General features: G+C 33.8%; 2 protein-coding genes across 2 annotated transcripts; one reads left to right on the top strand and one right to left on the bottom strand.

Moving 5' to 3' along the window:
• The first annotated feature begins 2368 nt into the window (after window positions 1–2368).
• Window positions 2369–3322, top strand: LOC130808754 (precursor of CEP9). Its single transcript, XM_057674236.1, has 2 exons — window positions 2369–2977; window positions 3144–3322. The coding sequence occupies exons 1-2, from the start codon at window positions 2407–2409 to the stop codon at window positions 3233–3235; spliced, it is 663 nt and encodes a 220-aa protein (XP_057530219.1). The 5' UTR covers window positions 2369–2406; the 3' UTR covers window positions 3236–3322.
• Window positions 3323–10634: 7312 nt separating this feature from the next.
• Window positions 10635–18797, bottom strand: LOC130808847 (uncharacterized). Its single transcript, XM_057674364.1, has 6 exons — window positions 18513–18797; window positions 16954–17180; window positions 16616–16874; window positions 13482–13661; window positions 13238–13393; window positions 10635–11174 (listed from the first exon to the last, which is right to left on the bottom strand). Exons 1-6 carry the CDS (start codon window positions 18540–18542, stop codon window positions 11007–11009), a joined length of 1020 nt encoding a protein of 339 aa, XP_057530347.1. The 5' UTR covers window positions 18543–18797; the 3' UTR covers window positions 10635–11006.
• Between the last annotated feature and the right edge of the window lie 300 nt (window positions 18798–19097).

The raw sequence follows: 19097 nt of genomic DNA, 5'->3' as shown, positions 1-19097 counted from the left end.
GAGATGTAATCGTTGTATTAATAATTTTAAAAATTGAAACACTTATGGATCTTTCGTTTTAAGTACATAAATGTTAGAAAGTTTCATATATGTGATCCTCAATTAATATAAAGGTATTAAAAAATCCTTATTAGTTTAAAATATGTAAATATTTTATATAATGGACAAAAATTATACAATATATTTTTTGAAGTTTTTCCGGGAAAAAAAAAATATTAATTTCGACCCAAATACAAACTCTTGACCTAGACTCTATGTTTTAGCATGGTAGCCCAATATTTTAGCACTCTAGCAATGATACCCCAATGTTTTAGCACTCTAAGAATAGTACCCCTTTATTTTAACACTCTAGCTAGCAATGACACCCCTAAGTTGCTTGGATTCTTAATGTCATCCCTTATTATTCAACTTTTTTGAATTGTGACCTTATTATTTTTTGGGTTAAACAATCATTAAGTATTTTTATTTTTTCCCTTTATTTTTTAACAGTTGTTTATCCCTTTATTTTCTCCCATCTCAATCCTTTCCTTCGCCCAGCCACCACCCACCAAACCAACCCTTTTTCCACTTCTGGCCAACCATAGTCCTTGACGAACAAACCTTTATTTTCTCATTTCTTCTTTAAAATTTTCACTCCACGTCCGCGTTATTCATATTCAAATTTTTCAAGAATTTAAAGAAGAGCTGATTTTGTGATTATATATCAAATGTTGGTGTGGTGGTTGGTCTAGACAAGTTTGGTGGTTTGGTAGGCGACGATAGGCGCTACGGTTTGCTAGAGGTGAGAAGAGGGTGATTTTATGAGTTGGGCTAGGGTAGGAGCTAACGTGGGAAGGGTGGAGGGAGGTGATTGGCAGAGTTAGGAGTTCTTTTATTTTTTATGTTTTAAGTTTTTAAATTGTAAATAATAAATAGATAACATTGAATTTAAAAAATTTAGCGGTATCATTGATAAACTCCCTAAACATTATAGTACCATTATAAATTTCTTTGTTCATTTTTATTTTAAAAAGAAATACTAAAGGTTTTTAAGTTTTTTCTTTTATATAAAACGATTTTTTGACATAAAAATTTTAATAAGGTAACGGTTGAAAAATGTCGAATAACATGAGGTGTCATCAATAACTAAAAAGTTTAGAAATACCATTAATAAAGTCCAAAAATACAAGTTACAATAAATTTTAAAAGTGCCAGCTAAAATATAAGGTACAATTGATTATTCCCCCTAATATTATGATATTGTTTTGAAAAGAACTCTTTATACATTAGAAGTTAAAACAGGATGGCCTTGATGTTAAAAGTTCTTAATTGGGTTCATCAATGTGCTAAAAGGGATTAGATACATTTGAGTCTTACACTTGTAATAACATAAAATTGACATGCTTCTTCATAACATCATTATTCATTACAACACATTCATCAGTGTTGCATTAAATGTGCTTCAGGATTTGTCACATGAAGTAAATATCATATATCAAACACTCCATCGAATGCTTGTAGGATGTTTACCCAAGCAGAATAAAGAGAAGGGCCATCAAGAAATTCCAAAAACAATAACTATTAAATTGTACCCTTTTCTATTCACCCTACTAGTTTCATTTAATTGAGCACATTCAATAAATTCAATCATTAATATTTCTAATTGTGCAAAATTTAAAATTTTAAAAAGTTGATATTGATGATATTTACATTAAAACGAATTAAGCAAGATGTCACTTTACTATGTTATAAGTTATAAATTAAGAATAAATACAAGTTAAGAGTGGTTAATGAATAGGGTTAAAAGTCAAATGAGAGAGGAAGTATCAGTATAATTTTTGCAAGCACGAATCAATCAAAAATAAACCGTTTATTATGACAAAGATAAAGTTGCAAACATAAATTCCTCGGTCTGAATAGATTTGTATCAAAGAGAAAAGAATAAGTTTTAAGAAAAAAAATTAAATTTTGGTAACAAATGACGAGAGAGAACGAATTATATGGATGAAATTAAAAGAAAATTAAATATATAAATAAGACTAAACGAAAGTAATGGTTAATGTCCAAAATTAAAAATGATGCAAAATAAGAGGAAATGATAGCCTACATAAAATAAGTCGGAAATAATAGTACACTATATCGATCCCTAACTAAAGAAAGTTGTTATTTATTCCTTTGATTGTTATTTAAGAGGTGGGACCTTTTAGTGGTCATTCCATATTCTAGTAGAAAAATGGCATTAGTCATTATATTTTGCCAATGCCAGTAGCATTATAAATACCCCAAGCCAACACCTTAATTTTGAATCATCAATTGCAGCAATTCCCTAAACTCAGGTTATTAATATTCTTCTCCTTTCTAATTTCAGTACTCTCCAAGTATTGTTTTTCCCATCATCTAAAATTCTTGGAAAACATTTCTGTAAGCATGGCCATAGTTGAATGCATGATTAAATTTCTATTTCTATGTATTTTATTCATCTGCCAAATACTTTTTAGTGAAGGGAGGCACCTAAGTTCATTAGTCCAAGTAGTAATGATCAACTCTGACAAGATTTCTTCTCAAAAAGCCAATTATAGAAAGCTTAGGACACAACTTTCATACAAATCTGACCATATTAAAAGATCACCCACAAAAACTAGTTCAGAAATAACCCCCGACGATTCCAAACCTATTAAGCCAACACAATCTTTCATGAGCGACACAAAGAAATGGTCACAAAACAAGCCGACTAAAAACACTAAGATGTCGAATACCTTAGAAACATCAGTAGATGATTTCCGACATACTACACCAGGTCGTAGCCCTGGTGCAGGACATGAAGGAGAAGACAAGAGATACTCTAGCCTCAAATCTACAAAATTACATAACATTTTTCCCACTTCACAAGCTCCTACCTCATCATTTAGCTATTCAACACTCGGAATTACCAACGATTTTCGACCTACCTCACCGGGTAGTAGCCCTGGTGCCGGGCATTCAGAAACAAACCAAATTGGCGTACATGGAACAAAAAGAGCATATTGTCTTGGTGTAAAATGCCTAAATGATTTCCGACCAACAAAGCCAGGGGATAGCCCAGGAGCAGGCCATTCTGTTATGATCAAATTCAAACGGACTTACGCCAGAAAAAGGCAAGCATTCGAGTGTGGCACGTACTCAAGCAGGAGGCCTAGATGATTACCGGCCTACTAGCCCTGGTCACAGTCCAGGAGCAGGGCATGCTAGTTTCACTATCCAAGAGCCAAAGTCATAAACTACTACACTGTCCATGAAATTATAATGATATGTACCATTTTTACTCATAGCTCTGCTTTTTAAAGTTAATGATCCGTAGAAATACAGATGTAATACATATAAATAGATAAGTTATGCGATGTGTGTCATTTATTTTCAAAAATAAAGATTTGTTAAGTTCATATATACTTATGATGCTACTCTTAAGTTCACCTCATGTATCCTTGTAAAATCCTAGCATCTCATCATGTAAAATTTGGCAAATATTATGTTACTGGTGTGCTCCTCGGTTAAAATGCTGCTTAATAAAAAAATATTAGTATTTAACAAAGTAGTGTTTTAAGTAACATTTAACAATTTGTCAACAATTTACGAAAACAATAATTATTGTAGAGTTTGAATTAGCTATAGAAAATAAATATGCTATGTTTTAAATAAAATATAACTAAAAAGAATAGGATAAATTGTTAATAATAAACCAATCTTTATTTGATCCGATAAATATAAATCCACCTATTAGACATACTTTTATAACAATCTTCAAAGCTTTCTTGTAAGTCAATAGGAATACACAATAATTGAGTTTATTTTCAGTAATTATACGTCAATAATTAAGAATAGTTGAGTTTATTTTCATAATTATACTGAATACGTGAAATTATATAAAAATAAATTACCCCAACTTTCAGTGAATCAAGAAAAGACTAATTTAATTTTATAATTTCCCCAAAAGAAAATTACCCAGCATATCAATCTTTTACTGATTTGTTTACAATAATCCCAACTTTTAATTAACCATGCATAATCTAACGTATAAGGGTTGTTTGCTAAGGATGCATCAAATGAACCCCTTACCTATACAACAAGTCATTTTGCTTAAAAAAATACGCAATTAAATTATAAAAAATAAAAAAAAAATTTAAAAAACTAAAAATAAAAAAATCGAGGAAGTTTATGTTTTGATTTTAGCTTTTAATATATAATATTTTTGATTTTTGATTTTATTTTTCTTTTTTTTTTAAGAAATTAACCTACAATAATAGATCACTTTTGTCTATATTGGCAACAATGTTATTGGGTAAATGATCCTAAAAATGAAATTATTCATAGTTAAACAAAAGTTGGATATATTGTAGAAAAATAAATAAAAGGTTGGATTATTCTATCCGTCTAAATTTTTTTTCTCAACGCTTGCAAAAGCGTCTAAAAACTTGCCGTTACAAATTTTAGACGCATTTTTTGTCTAAATTATGTTGTATTACCGACACCTAAATGTGTCTAAACTGTGTTTTTGTGCCTAACAAAAACAAGTTTTGAACTTTTTTTTAGACGCATAAAAAAGTCTAAAAGCTTTTTAGACGATTTTTTGTGTTGAAATAGTGCAGAAATTTTAGAGGCATTTATACGTTGTTTTGCGTTGAAATATTTTAGACGCATTTTTGCGTCTATAAGGTTTTCAAAGGTTTTGTCTGTTGAAAAAATCTAAGAATTTTTAGACGCTTTAATGCGTCTATAAGGGATTCTCCTTTAAAAGTAGATATGTTCAAAATATTATACTTACTCTATATACTACATGCCATAAAAATTAAGACTTACATATGCATTTCTATATACTACAACTAAGAGTTCTATACATTCAAAATACTGCACTTCCTCTACATATATATTTAATTACATTGATATGTTCAAAATCTAATCCATAATATTTGATATCTAAAATCACAAGGAAAGAGGGAATACAAATGCTAATTGTTAGCCAAAAAAACAAAATTTGTGTTGTAATTGTTGAGCTTTAACCACCAAAAACGATAATGTCCTTCCCGTTGATCTCTCATTTACATAACCATGCTATATTAAAATCTGCAAAAGAATTAACAAATAAAATATCAATATTATTTCAAGTAATTTGACTTATTAATAGCAAATCAAAAGTATACATTTCATAGTGCATGTTTAGACATTGTAGTTTGCACTACCTTGTGAACTTCCAAAGTACTTCTAAGTTCCAACTGAGGGCAGCAGCCACGGCATCGACATCATCAGCAGCAGCAGCATACGACAAAATCGACAGCAGCAACCTCGACACGCGGTGCACTTCCTTGTTGATGCAAAACGAAGGCTGATTGTGGCCTTTGTTATGCACTGATAAATGTTTAGCGGAAGCCTTGATTGATTATGCACACACAATCAACAAACGATGATGAACAAGACACTTAACACACAGAAACAGAGCCAAGAAATCCTTTCTTGGTTTTCTGATGATGATGCCCAGCGTCTGAATCAACGTTCTTATACCTATGATAGATGTACAATGCCTTCCAGGAATTGTACTTACGGTTTACTTGCAGTGCCAATGATTGCTCCACAATCCTTGAACCCACAAAGATCAAAGGATACTCCGTATACCTTTGATGAAGTCACCGTCAACTTCGAAAAAGAAAACAGAAACAACTTTCTGAAATTCCTCTATGTATTGAATCAAATGAAACTGAATGCTTCAACGTTTATTACAAGGGGTGAGGCTCTCCTTATATAGAGCACTCAACTACCTTAACGGCTAAAACTAATCACACGCTTAATTAAAGAACACGTGCTAAATACAAGGCGCTTTTATAACAGAAACAGAAGACAAAATACTTAAGTACATTCTGATCTGGAGAATCTGTCAGACAGCCCTCCTTTCACTCAACCTCTAGGATGCCACGTGGTCTATCAGTGAGATCTTGGGACCTAGATGGTTTGGCCCAAGTGCAAAGGTGACATCCCAACCTTGATCAGGGTTTGGGTGATACGGGTCTGCGTTCAGGGGACTCAGCAAGGTCTGTTGGTCGACAGGAAATGCCTTTGGTCTGGGATCTGCTGTCTGTTCCCATTTCCAAGTGTATGCTGTTGTTCCTTGTTGTAGGCTTGGCTTCCTTGTTCCCAACATAGTATCTTGAGGTCATGCTTAGTCCTTGGCAAGCATCCTTGACCCAGTTCTGCTCTTCGTGCACCATTAGCGTAGGTGACAAGTTAGGAACACTGTCTTGTACTTGCGAGCTATTTGCAAAGTCCTGGTCCCTTAATGCATTTGCATCAATTCCTCCCTCTTGGGAAAGAATTGTCCTCAATTCTGATGCTGTATAGTATGGTCTCAGGACTCTTATGTTGCGTATGACAAGGACTCCATATTGCTCTAACAGATCTGTTTTGAAAGCATTATCCCCAATCTGATGCTTGTTAATCCCCTGCTGAAGTATGGCAGTAGCTTTCTCAATGATGCTTTGCATTTGCTTGTGTATTTCCATCCTTTTTCCAGCATGTTGTGTAGCATCCCCATGTTTTCTACAATGTAAAGAAAGAGTAATTAGTGATACAGCTAATGTAATATTCATTTCACATACACATTCAACCCTTGTGTATACAGTTCTGAAGTTTGGACCAGCTTGATGTTTTCCTTTAATCATCTCAAATTCCAAAACCTTGGCATGTGGTATAGCTAGTAAGCGTGCTTTTGTACATAATGCAACCGTCACCTTGTTAGATTTTCCATTTTTATTCTGAGCAGCAAGGTTGAAATTTTGCATGAACTCAATCTTCTTATTATGCTTGGCATTAAGTCTATTCTGTTCCCAAATATTGCAAAAGTATTTATGGTCTGAATTGTCAGTGAACTGTTCGAAGAAATTAACATTCCCAACATCTAAGTTGTTACTCCTCTATTTAACCTTCTTGTTGATCAATAGAAAAGTTTGCTCTTCCCTTCTGTCTTCCTTAATTCTTGCCTTCTTGTTTATTAAACGTATAGGTGCCTTAGTGGTCTTAGATGGAACAGTTCTGTGTGGAGGCAAAAGCACTAATTCCTTCCTCTTCCCACTGTGCCTAAAGGTATAGGTGTTAGTGTAACTATCGTGTATGGTTCTTCTGTCATACTGCCATGGTCTCCCTAGCAGTATATGGCATGCATCCATATCAAGCATATCACATAACACTTTATCAGTGTAGGTGCCTGAGGTCAAGTTCACTAAACACTGCTTTCTCACAAACTCACTTGATTTATTGTTCAACCATTTTATCTTGTAGGGGTGTGGGTGAGGCTTGGTTTCTAAGTTCAGCTCATTCACCAACTGTTTGCTCACACAATTTGACTCACTACCACCATCTATAATCAGGTCACATACTCTCCCCTGTACCTTACACTTGGTTTGGAAGGTATTCTCCCTTTGATCTGAATTTTTTGAACCAGGTGTAGTGTGGAGGCTTCTTTTAATAGAAAAACTATACTGTTCTTTCTCAGGTAATATCCTCTCCAGGTCCTCTTCCTCTTCTTCCTCAGTATCTCCTTCAAACCCGTGTCTATTCCCATTCTCATCTATTATGAAGGTACCATCATCATCACTCAGTTTAGGTGGATATATTTCCTCTTCCTGCCCATTTCTAGACACTAGGATCTTTTTGGGTCGGGTGTCCTGTCTGATCTCATCCCATTCTCTCATGGTGAAGGCTCTAGCATTTGGGCAATCCTTCTTGTAGTGTCCCCTGCCATTACATTTGAAGCAGACTACATCTTTTGAAGGTGCTACCATCTTCAAAGTGTTGGGCTTGGATAGGTTTAGTTGTATATCCCTCTCAGGTGTTGCTGTGGTGCTAGTGCTCTTAGAGGTGTAAGTCTTAGTGGTTCTATCGTAGGAAGTGGCAGCCTTACCCATATGTTTCTCAATATCAATGGCCATTAATCCTGCTGTGTGTATGGTCAGATAAGGTGTGTTAATCAGTTTCCCTCTGATTTCTTCCCTTAGACCTGCCAAGAACTTGCCCACTCTTAATTCCTCATCATCATGGACATTACAAATCACAGTGAGCTTCTCCCACTCTTGAATATACTCTTGGACAGTTCTATTTCCTTGTTTCAATGTACTATACTGCACATACAATTGCTGTCTATATGTTGAGGGTACATACTTCCTCTTCATGTGTTTCTTGAGTTTATCCCAAGTGTGAATTTTACTCCTACCCTCCCTAAGTCTCATCCTCTGTATTCCTTCTAGCCAGGTTGAAGCTACCTTCGTCATTTTCACTTTGGCAACCTTGAATTGTTGGTCTGGTGGTGTTCCTTTGAATTCAAAGTATTGGTCCATCCTACCTTCCCAATCTAAATAACGTTATGGGTCATGGTTAAGGCCATCAAAGTCAGGGATGTCAATCTTTATGGTTCTATCATCGTAGGGTCGAGGATTAGGGTTTTGCGGTCTATCGGTTTGAGTATCTAATCCCAAGTGAATCATCAATCTACGCATACCATCCTCTAACATACCAAATCTTTCCTCATGGTCCTTGGTCTCTAAGTCAACAGCTAATAACCAGCACAACAATTTTCCAACAATCAATCGAATTTAACAAAAACAAGAATCGCACAATCGCAATATCAGAAAATAATTTGTGTACTAATGTAAAATGTTTGATTAAATTGAATGAAAAACTTAAAATGAATGACAAAAATGAAATCAGAATAAGAGGAATCACTCCCTGAATATCGTAGAAAGCAATGTTGATTGATTCTGCAATTTATCGCCTGATAATCGCCTTTAGATTCTTCCTTCTGAAATTTCCCAAAACTGACAATGTTCTTGAAATACCCGTCTTCTATACTACCTTTGTCCCTTTCGTAAATTGGCTCTGATACCAATTGATGCAAAACGAAGGCTGATTGTGGCCTTTGTTATGCACTGATAAATGTTTAGCGGAAGCCTTGATTGATTATGCACACACAATCAACAAACGATGATGAACAAGACACTTAACACACAGAAACAGAGCCAAGAAATCCTTTCTTGGTTTTCTGATGATGATGCCCAGCGTCTGAATCAACGTTCTTATACCTATGATAGATGTACAATGCCTTCCAGGAATTGTACTTACGGTTTACTTGCAGTGCCAATGATTGCTCCACAATCCTTGAACCCACAAAGATCAAAGGATACTCCGTATACCTTTGATGAAGTCACCGTCAACTTCGAAAAAGAAAACAGAAACAACTTTCTGAAATTCCTCTATGTATTGAATCAAATGAAACTGAATGCTTCAACGTTTATTACAAGGGGTGAGGCTCTCCTTATATAGAGCACTCAACTACCTTAACGGTTAAAACTAATCACACGCTTAATTAAAGAACACGTGCTAAATACAAGGCGCTTTTATAACAGAAACAGAAGACAAAATACTTAAGTACATTCTGATCTGGAGAATCTGTCAGACAGCCCTCCTTTCACTCAACCTCTAGGATGCCACGTGGTCTATCAGTGAGATCTTGGGACCTAGATGGTTTGGCCCAAGTGCAAAGGTGACATCCCAACCTTGATCAGGGTTTGGGTGATACGGGTCTGCGTTCAGGGGACTCAGCAAGGTCTGTTGGTCGACAGGAAATGCCTTGGTCTGGGATCTGCTGTCTGTTCCCATTTCCAAGTGTATGCTGTTGTTCCTTGTTGTAGGCTTGGCTTCCTTGTTCCCAACATAGTATCTTGAGGTCATGCTTAGTCCTTGGCAAGCATCCTTGACCCAGTTCTGCTCTTCATGCACCATTAGCGTAGGTGACAAGTTAGGAACACTGTCTTGTACTTGCGAGCTATTTGCAAAGTCCTGGTCCCTTGATGCATTTGCATCACTTGTTGAACTTCTAAAGTACTAAAGTGAGAAATAATTGATCTGAAGTTCAGTAGTGATAGGGTACTCGTCCATGTCGACATAATATTTGTTTATAGAAGCAATTATAAGCTGATCACACTCAGTCTCCATCCAAGTAGTTACAAAAGATACCATATTCAAATTAGAGTCAATACAGTTAACCATTACCAAACAAATAAAAGGAACAAAATAAATGAAGACTCTTACTTTTATCACCACTTTCATTTGTAATTGCAATAGAAGGAAAAAAAAATTAGTCAGGAACTTGCATAGTTCTACAAAGGTTAACATAATCAACAATGGTGTTGAGGGTGGAAAATATAGAGTTAGGTGCAACTCAAATGTTATAAATAATTGAACAATACACCACTAATATCTGGTAGTAAGCCATGCAAGTACAGATAACCTCTAAATGATATCAACTTAAAGTTGTAGTCGTGATAGAATGATGCGACCTTGTTTTTGCACTATGACATCCACCTAAACCAGATTGATTAGAGTAATACTTATTGTAACATCCAAGGTATTTTCAAAAACAAATAATATATATATATATATATATATATATATATATATATATATATATATATATATATATATATATATATATATATATATATATATATTTGTTGATACGAGAGTGAGCTTGTGTACATTAAATCCCGTCAAACTCAAGCCTGAGTTGGAGTGTCATGGAAGCCAACTTAATTAGAAGGTAGTTTTGTAAACTGAATACCAAACTAATTGTGTACATTAAATAGCACTTCAAAAGAAGTATAGGATAGGATTACCATCTATTATTACTCGCTAATTTTTACTCTGACATTGCAATTTGTACAGTTATAGCCTTTCTTCTTGAAATCACAAAACTTTGATTTCACTAAATACCAAACTAATTCTTACATAAGTTCCCCAAAAAATAAACGAAAATCCTAGCTCACTAACATCTGTAATCAGCGACATTCCACTCGATCAACATTAGCAAAATAGTAGTGATACGGAAAGCAGGTACGAACAAAATTGCAGAATTTGAATAAATAAGGAAGCTTCATGCCTTCGGTCTCAGCTTCCGAGCACACCCTGAGAATCAGCTTTTATGTACACCACATCAATTGTTAGCTGATGACTGGTCAATAGTCAAGATGAAGGAACTTTTCATAAGCTGTTCCAATGAGTGTCTTATTGACATCTTCCCAATTCTCGATATGATCCCTTAGAGGACCTTTATGTATCTTGACATGCTGGCTTCTTAGCTTCATACGTGGTATCTTAAGAAAGTTTTGAACGTCAACCAGCTTCTGCAAAACATGGAAGAAAAGGAACATTTGACATGATTCGGGAACAAGGATGGGCTATGCCATCAAAACCAGCATCCACTGATTTATGTCTCTGTATTTTTGTACCCCCTATTATCGCCTTAAAAGGCATTCGATGGGGAAATTTTTGTTTTTCGAGAGTTGCAAGAGTGCAATTAAAACACTACTGCATCATGACAAGCCTAAATTTGAATGGGTAACATACTAACATTGCCTTGCATGACAAGAAACCTCCTCACAAGGCATCGAAAGAAAGCAACACTATATATAAAAAGAAATGCGGCTATTTAGCGTCATTAAACAATATTATCATTTTCATTGCAGAAAGGGAAGGCGATTTAAATCCTTAGAAAACTGATGCCTATTCCACTAAAGTCTAGGATTACTTGGTTCAAGCGGAGGTTTGGCAAAAGAAAATCTGATGAAGACTCAAAATCAAGCTGACCCCTGAGAAAATCACTGCAAATCATGACTAGATGTCCACAGTCGCTTTCTCGGCTAGTTATGTATCATGATTAGGGATGGCAGTTAGATCCGTCGACCTTAATCCCACTTGACATGAGGAACAAAATCCGATACAAATTCAAGGAACGAAAACCGATTCCGAGTCCGGTAAAATAATCCGACTCGGAATCGGAGGTGGATCTCAGAAAAAGTCTGATAATCGACTCTGACCCTACTCCGACTCCGACTTTGTCCCAATATTTAAGTGTATAGTTTATTTTATAAGCATATTTGTAATTTAATATTGATAGACATATATTAATGTGCTTATGTTATGTGAACTTTTTTATTATAAGATTTTACCAAATCTCATCAATTAATCAAAGGGATGTTGATAGACTCATAGTTGATCATTCGATCCATCAAGTATTACAAATATTGATTATAAAACAACGGTAGATTAATCAAATAAAACAATTTTAATCAATGTTTGAAATGATTGATTGTCTCACCAATTAATTAGAGTACATAGACTCATAGTTGATCAAGTTCAATCCATCAAGTATTAAAAAAAATGATCATAAAACAAAGTAAGATGAATCAAATAAAGCAATTTAATTAATGGCTGAAAGGATTAACCATCTAATAACAATGTAAGCTAAATATATCTAAACCCATGAATAAAATTTTGATCGTTGAATATTTAAATATACTTTAATGTACATTCACATTGACGAGATATTTAAGAAACAAGTACACGCAAGACTCACAATTGACTAATCCAAAATATCGTATTCAAAATCCTATCGAGCAATCAAAATCCCACATGCACAAATCGATGTATAATGAGTAATAATAATGATTTGCAAAAGCTCAATAAGTACTTTTATTTTAAGTGGAATTCGTAAATAGCTACTTATTAGAAAATTTTTTTTTTATAATTTATGTATGGTAAATTGGTTTTAAGAAAATGTCACAATCCGACTCTGCCGGAGCTGAGAATCCGAGTCCAAGCAAAGTCAAAAGTTATGAAATCCGACTTTGAGAGGGAAGTGCAGGTCAAAATAGTCTCACTTTTATCTAGAACAACGTCTGACCTATTGTCATACCTAATCATGATGCTGACAGTCCATAATCACCTAGAATAGGAGGTTAAACAGCAAAAAAATACACTTTATAGGAATTCAGCAAAAATAAAATTTCATCTTGTCAAGATGGTAGTTTCTATTAATTCTACAAAACAAGACCCCAGTTTTTACCTCCTGTTCTTGATGAAATTGCCATTCTATCTCAAGAGTTTAGCCTAAATCTCAAAGGTCACGTTAATAATGATGCAACAACAAGCAACATCACATTGCCCTAATGCCACTGTAAGTGGCCCCCCCAAGGCGGGGTAAAATAGAGAACCAAAAGTATGCAATATATACTTTGTAATAACAAAAAGATTGTTTCCAACGGTAGCAAAACAAAAATGTTTCAAACAAGGTACTATACAAAAATGGCAACACTAATGCAATTATGCTTGTATCAAAGAGCATAATAATTGCAGGCAATTCACATTGAATTCACCATTAAAAAGAATAAGAGAACATGGATCTTACTGTGTTATTCTTGATAAGATCTTCGTAATATAAAGTAATATACCGAGTTCTGTTAAAAAACGCTAAAGCCTGAGCCATCGTGAACTCTGAGTCCTTCAGGGCAGATAACAATGAAGTTGAATTGATGAGAGGCTTATACTTTGAAAGAGTCTCAGCCTACCAAAACATTGGCTTCATATAAGTTCACATAAACCATGCAAACAACGTATGGGAAAAATTGAAGAACAAGGATCAAACTTCAAACCTCTTCTAGAGAATGCACGTGAGCCTTGTGAGTTCCATTTAACTGCTTAGCATGGCTATCATATGAATTTGCAAGTACTGAAATTAATCGCCGCAGCTGATTTCTTCGGAAGAGAAATATAGCAGACACACGTCTTCTACTGAAATACTCGCCTATCTCACTGGGATAGTCCATCAACCCCTAAAAAATTAGAAGTGGTTTTCAGAGTCAAATTTCTATCATCTAGTTTCTTTCACTTAAAAGCCACCCTTTTAACACACACACAAGGCTACAATAGGACTACAGTAATATTTCTTCTCATAAAGTGATGCAAACGAAATATAAATAATGCACACATTCATGCTTTTAGCATTCCATAATTCTACCATCAACTTTGTTAGATTATCACAAACTAAGGGTGAATCGTACACAACAGACAACACTTATAAGTAAGTGCACAACAGATGTCCCAAAAATTGTTAGGTTTATGCACTATAACATATGTAATTGCGACAAAATTTCAAAGAAGTTTATGAAAAATAGCCAAACTTGTTCGAAATCAGTTTGATTGAGATGAAAATGAAGTGTCGGCATGTTCTTTTTCATATAGTAAATTATATCTAATGAGGAGTTGAAGTTCATACGAACAAATTTTACCTTTTTTGTTTGGTATCAACACCGTAAACGGAATAGAATAGAATGAGATAGAAGGGAGTAAAGGTACAGGTTGCCGTTACTTTTCATAAGTGTTTGGTATAACAATAAAATATATTCACTTATTCTATACTATCACCATCACTCATCTGCTATTCAAGCTTTTATTGTTCCCTTTTTATCTAACTCCAACCAACAAAATTACACTACATTCCATAAAACCTCTAAAAATCACTCCAAATTTAACATAATCTAAAAAATTATTCCATAAATTACACAAAAATTCAAGAATATCTCTATGAAATTACTCTTGCCAACAAGATTATTTACATCATCAAGTTGTCACACCATCCTTACCGTAAATTTCTTCATCACAAAGAAGAGAGAAAAATAGAAATGTTTGATTATGGAGGAGAGTTGAAAATTTTAATGAAGAGAAAAAAAAATAGGCATGGTTGATTATGGTAGTAAGTTGAAGTTTGAATCATCATCAAGAGAGGATTGACAAAAAGAGAGATGTTGATGATGCTATTAGAAGCTTGGTCATGAGTAATCAATTGTCAAAGGTATAAGGTATTTGTTACAACTAAACTAAGAAAAGTAACAAAGTAGCCGAATCAAATACCACAAGGTAATGGAAACACTTCCCTGATAGTCAAAACAAACACTAAGTGACGATTTTCTTTAATTGTTTCCATTTTCAACCCTCAAAAAATAGGTACCCAATGCCCCCTTAGTAGCTACATGAAATTGATTAGTCTTCCAAAAGTTTTATATTTACAACCAATTTATGAGAGCATGAATATAGAATGATCACAAGATTCATTTTCATTTTCATAATAATGAGTGTAACATCAGCAACCACATAAACAATCATCCTTCTGCAAATTCTATCCACTATGATCAAATGCATCCTCTCTCTTTCCCAAACCAACCTTGAAGTTTAAGAGGCCTTTTCCATGTATCCACTACAAGTACAAAATTCCAATTCACAGCAAATTACAAACTGTTTACACTAAACCCAGGCATGAATCTAAATTAAGCACCCAAATAAACATTCATGTTTTCCCAAATTAATGGCAAACATAATCCTTTTTGCATCACAAACTAGCTGGAACATATTTGTTTACGATAACTTATATTTTTTCTGAACTCCAAACCAAATCAACCCCACAGCAAACAATCTCAATTTCAAGCATTTCAAGCTATGCTTTGATCAACTAAACATGGTAAGTTCAGTGGGTGGTGATCGTGGTGTTGGCATAAATAGGGAAGGTCGGATCTCAAAAATGTGCATTGCACATATTGTAGTGAACTTAATATTAGGAAAATTTTATATTAGAGAATGTAGATAAAGATTATAGTCGTATTGTAACTCAACACCAATATTAACTGCAAAGCATAAATTACAAGGTGAATTCAGAAGTACTCCCTCTGTCCAACTCATTTTGCATCAATTGACATTTTAGTTTGTCCCACTCAATTGGCATCATTTCTATCTTTGGACAATGACCCACCACTGCTTTTAATCACATCCATACATTTTAACTTTCATTTAATTTTATCCACACACTTTATTCTCTCTTTTCATTTACTACCAATATCCACTTTTTTCATAAAAATCTTTTCCATTCTCTTTGATGCAAATCCATCCAGATAAAAAGGTAGAGATTTAGAACAATGTGAAAGCCCTTATTCTTGTCAAAAGAAAAAATGAAAAAAAAATTCAACCTAGGATCTCGTACAAGAACCTCTTCTAACCTCTACACTATTTAAAAACTAGTTTCTGGAACCTCGACTCCATGGATTAGCTGAATAGGATCACATGATATTATTATTTTTCTCTCAATACTAACAAACTCTACCATTCTATAAAATAAACTAAACTTACTCTAAACCTATGTTGCCCGAATTCTTCATTTTGTTGGATCCCTTTTGGTATTTGTGTTACATCCGCAACACTTGGACACAATGCTGGGACACTTGACAATTTAACATAGACCAAGGGAACTAAAATCTTCAATAAAATAGTCACATTTAAAACATCGACAAATCCTAGTGTCTTACATGACTATGTTAAGCCATGGCATCGTCCACATTATTAACGAATAATCAGTAAAAATAAGTTCTAACAAGTCAAAAATGAGAATCAGAAAGCATGGGTTCTTAATCAAAACTATATCCCAGAGTTTCCCCCACAGAGTGACATTTCTCCTCACAGTGTCATAGCAAACTCATAGGGAACGAGAGAATGAATATCAAAGTTCAATCAAAAAAATTAGTTACCATTAGTAAATTTCAAAAATTCAATACAAGAAATAGAACTGAAAAATCCGTTTTAATAATAGAAAAGTTCAATGCTAATCAAAATGAATAATGTCAGTTTACTAATAATAAAGAAAAGCGAATAGGGCCATATTTTAATAGGATGAATAATCTAAAAAAAAAAACAGCCATCAAGTAATATACACAATATATCGAGGAATCCGTTTTGAATTTACCTGATTCAACATCCACTTGAAGCCAACAGCAGCGGAGCATTCATTCTTTGAAGCACTATTAAACCAGTCCAAATTGTAGACCCTATCAAGAGTCCTAATAATAGATGAGATATTGCTTCTCCTACTATTAACAGAGAATATCTCACCATTAGAGCTGACATTAGTATGACTATTTAACAGTGTTTCAAACCATCCACTCCCTGAACGCTGCATTGATATAATAACAAAGAACCGAACAGGATTTCCAGCACATTCAGCCCTAAAGCACAACAAATCACAATTCATGATCCAAGTCGGCCATTGACTAAAAAGATAATTGTGAAGACTTTTATTTTTACCTGTTAAATGTTTCAGGATGTGGGTAATGCAGGTAAGGAGTTTCCGAATTGATGGTATCATAACTATTGCTGAGTCTCTCGATAACTTCAATATTAGGCTTTGTTTGATTACTTATTTGTTTGAGACACATTGAGCAGATGTATAATCCACAGATCGTCGCAATCACCAGTGTTATCATCTTTAATATCAGTGAAGACATTTTCGGAATCTTAAGAGCATATGTATCCTGTTAAACAAAATGCACATAAGAGAAATCACCACAGTTGCACTTCATAGATTATATAACACATCTCGATGCTTCAACTATAAGCGTAAGTTACTGGTAGAGATGGTCCTTGACATGGTACTAACGGCCCGTTTGGTAGGTGCTAATAAACGGTGGTAATGGGAATGAAAAACTAATGTAATTTTGGTTGAAAAATATCTTGGCTACCTTGATGGCCATGCTTGTCTAACTTTAATCATCTCATTTTCTTCATAAAATTCATTCCAATGCATTACCAATGGAAGAGGTGGTATTAGGTGGTAATGAAAATTTGTAAACAAAAAAAACTTTTTGTGATCAAAGTTTCATTAACATGGGAACGATACGGAACATTTAAAGAAATTTTACACTATAAATCATTCTCATTACCACCATTTAATACCACTAACCAAACGGGCCGTAAAAGCCATGGTCAAGGGTTTAATTCTCATCAAGCCATCATTTCAAGTCAACCAAAAGCTTAAACTCATAGTTAATAGTTAGAATAACTCCAAGATATGTAATATATTCTATCACATTTAATGATGTTCGCAAACATTAAGCAGCACTTTAATATCAAATTGTAATTGTGAATAATTGCATATTTGTAGACAGAAATTAAATATCTGCACAACCAAAATCAGACTGGGAGAAGACAAACAATTAACAATGTGGTAAAAATAAGTTCATACAAAAAAAAATAAAAAAAAATTCAACCAGTTTTAAGCAAGGATAATCTAAACATGCATCATACAAGCATTATACTAAAACATGGTAATTAAATTTAGAAAGTCCATTAAACACAAAAAAATTGTATAAATGAAAACATCTAAAACCTCAATCATCATGATATGAGAAATAACAATTGCATTTCATATGCAGAGATCAGGAAAAGTACAGCAATGACATAACCTCACAATTAAAAAAATCAACATTTTAAAACTATAAATTACCAAAGAAAGAATCAAATTTATTTTGTTTTTTAAATAAATCCATAAGTAATTCATTTAATTTAAAACTCACCGACTTTTTTAGCAGCTAATTACAACCCTTAATAACTCACCTCTTGCTGATAATTAAGAAATTTCGGATGATTAAGACACTAAAACGACTTTTTCCCAACAAATCACAAATCTCCAACAATCATACTAAATCAAGAAGCATTCTTTTGTTAAAATTAAGAAATTTATACTAAAAAAGATCGAATCTTGCAACCATCCAATAAATCATGTATATGAGCAGAAAAAGACTAAAAACACATCTATAAGAAGATAAGAAAGAGAAAAAGAAAAAAAATTTAAAAAAAGTTTGTACCTTGTAGCATGAACTCAAATCTTCAACCATTTTCGGCACAAATGGGATTAAACCCGGTTCTCAGATTAAGTTATACATCTGGAAAACAGCAAAGATTTAATGTGGGGTTTTAGTTTAATTAATGTTCACGTTTAAGTTCAGAACAAGTTCTACAGAAAAGCAAACAGCGGTATTAACGGGAAGAAAGTTCTGGCCTTCACTTTTTTCTACTTTTATTTATTTGTGTTTTGGTGTCGATTTCTTTTATTTTGAATATTTTTTGGGAGCAAAACATATTTAGATTGTTGGACTATGATGTTTTGAGAAATTTAGGAGTGTGATGTATTTGTTGGGTGTCGTTATCGTGGAGTGAATGTTTCCATGTTTTGACCGTTGACTTTTTCTTTAAACTTTTATTTAGTGTATAGTCATGACTCATGAGTCATGATCGATGCACAAGAGTACAAGACTAGGTAACCATCTCGATTTTTTATTTTTGTTGTCAAATTCTTTTATCTGTGGTGTTTTATATATTGAATTTTTAAAATTTTTGTTAATTCATTATATTTTTCATTTTCTCCAAAATTAACGTTATTAACTAATATT

Source organism: Amaranthus tricolor, chromosome 3, assembly GCF_026212465.1.
Source record: "Amaranthus tricolor cultivar Red isolate AtriRed21 chromosome 3, ASM2621246v1, whole genome shotgun sequence".
Classification (NCBI taxonomy): Eukaryota; Viridiplantae; Streptophyta; class Magnoliopsida; order Caryophyllales; family Amaranthaceae; genus Amaranthus; species Amaranthus tricolor.
The sequence above is the reverse complement of the archived record's forward strand: the minus strand, read 5'-3'. Positions and strand labels throughout refer to the sequence as shown.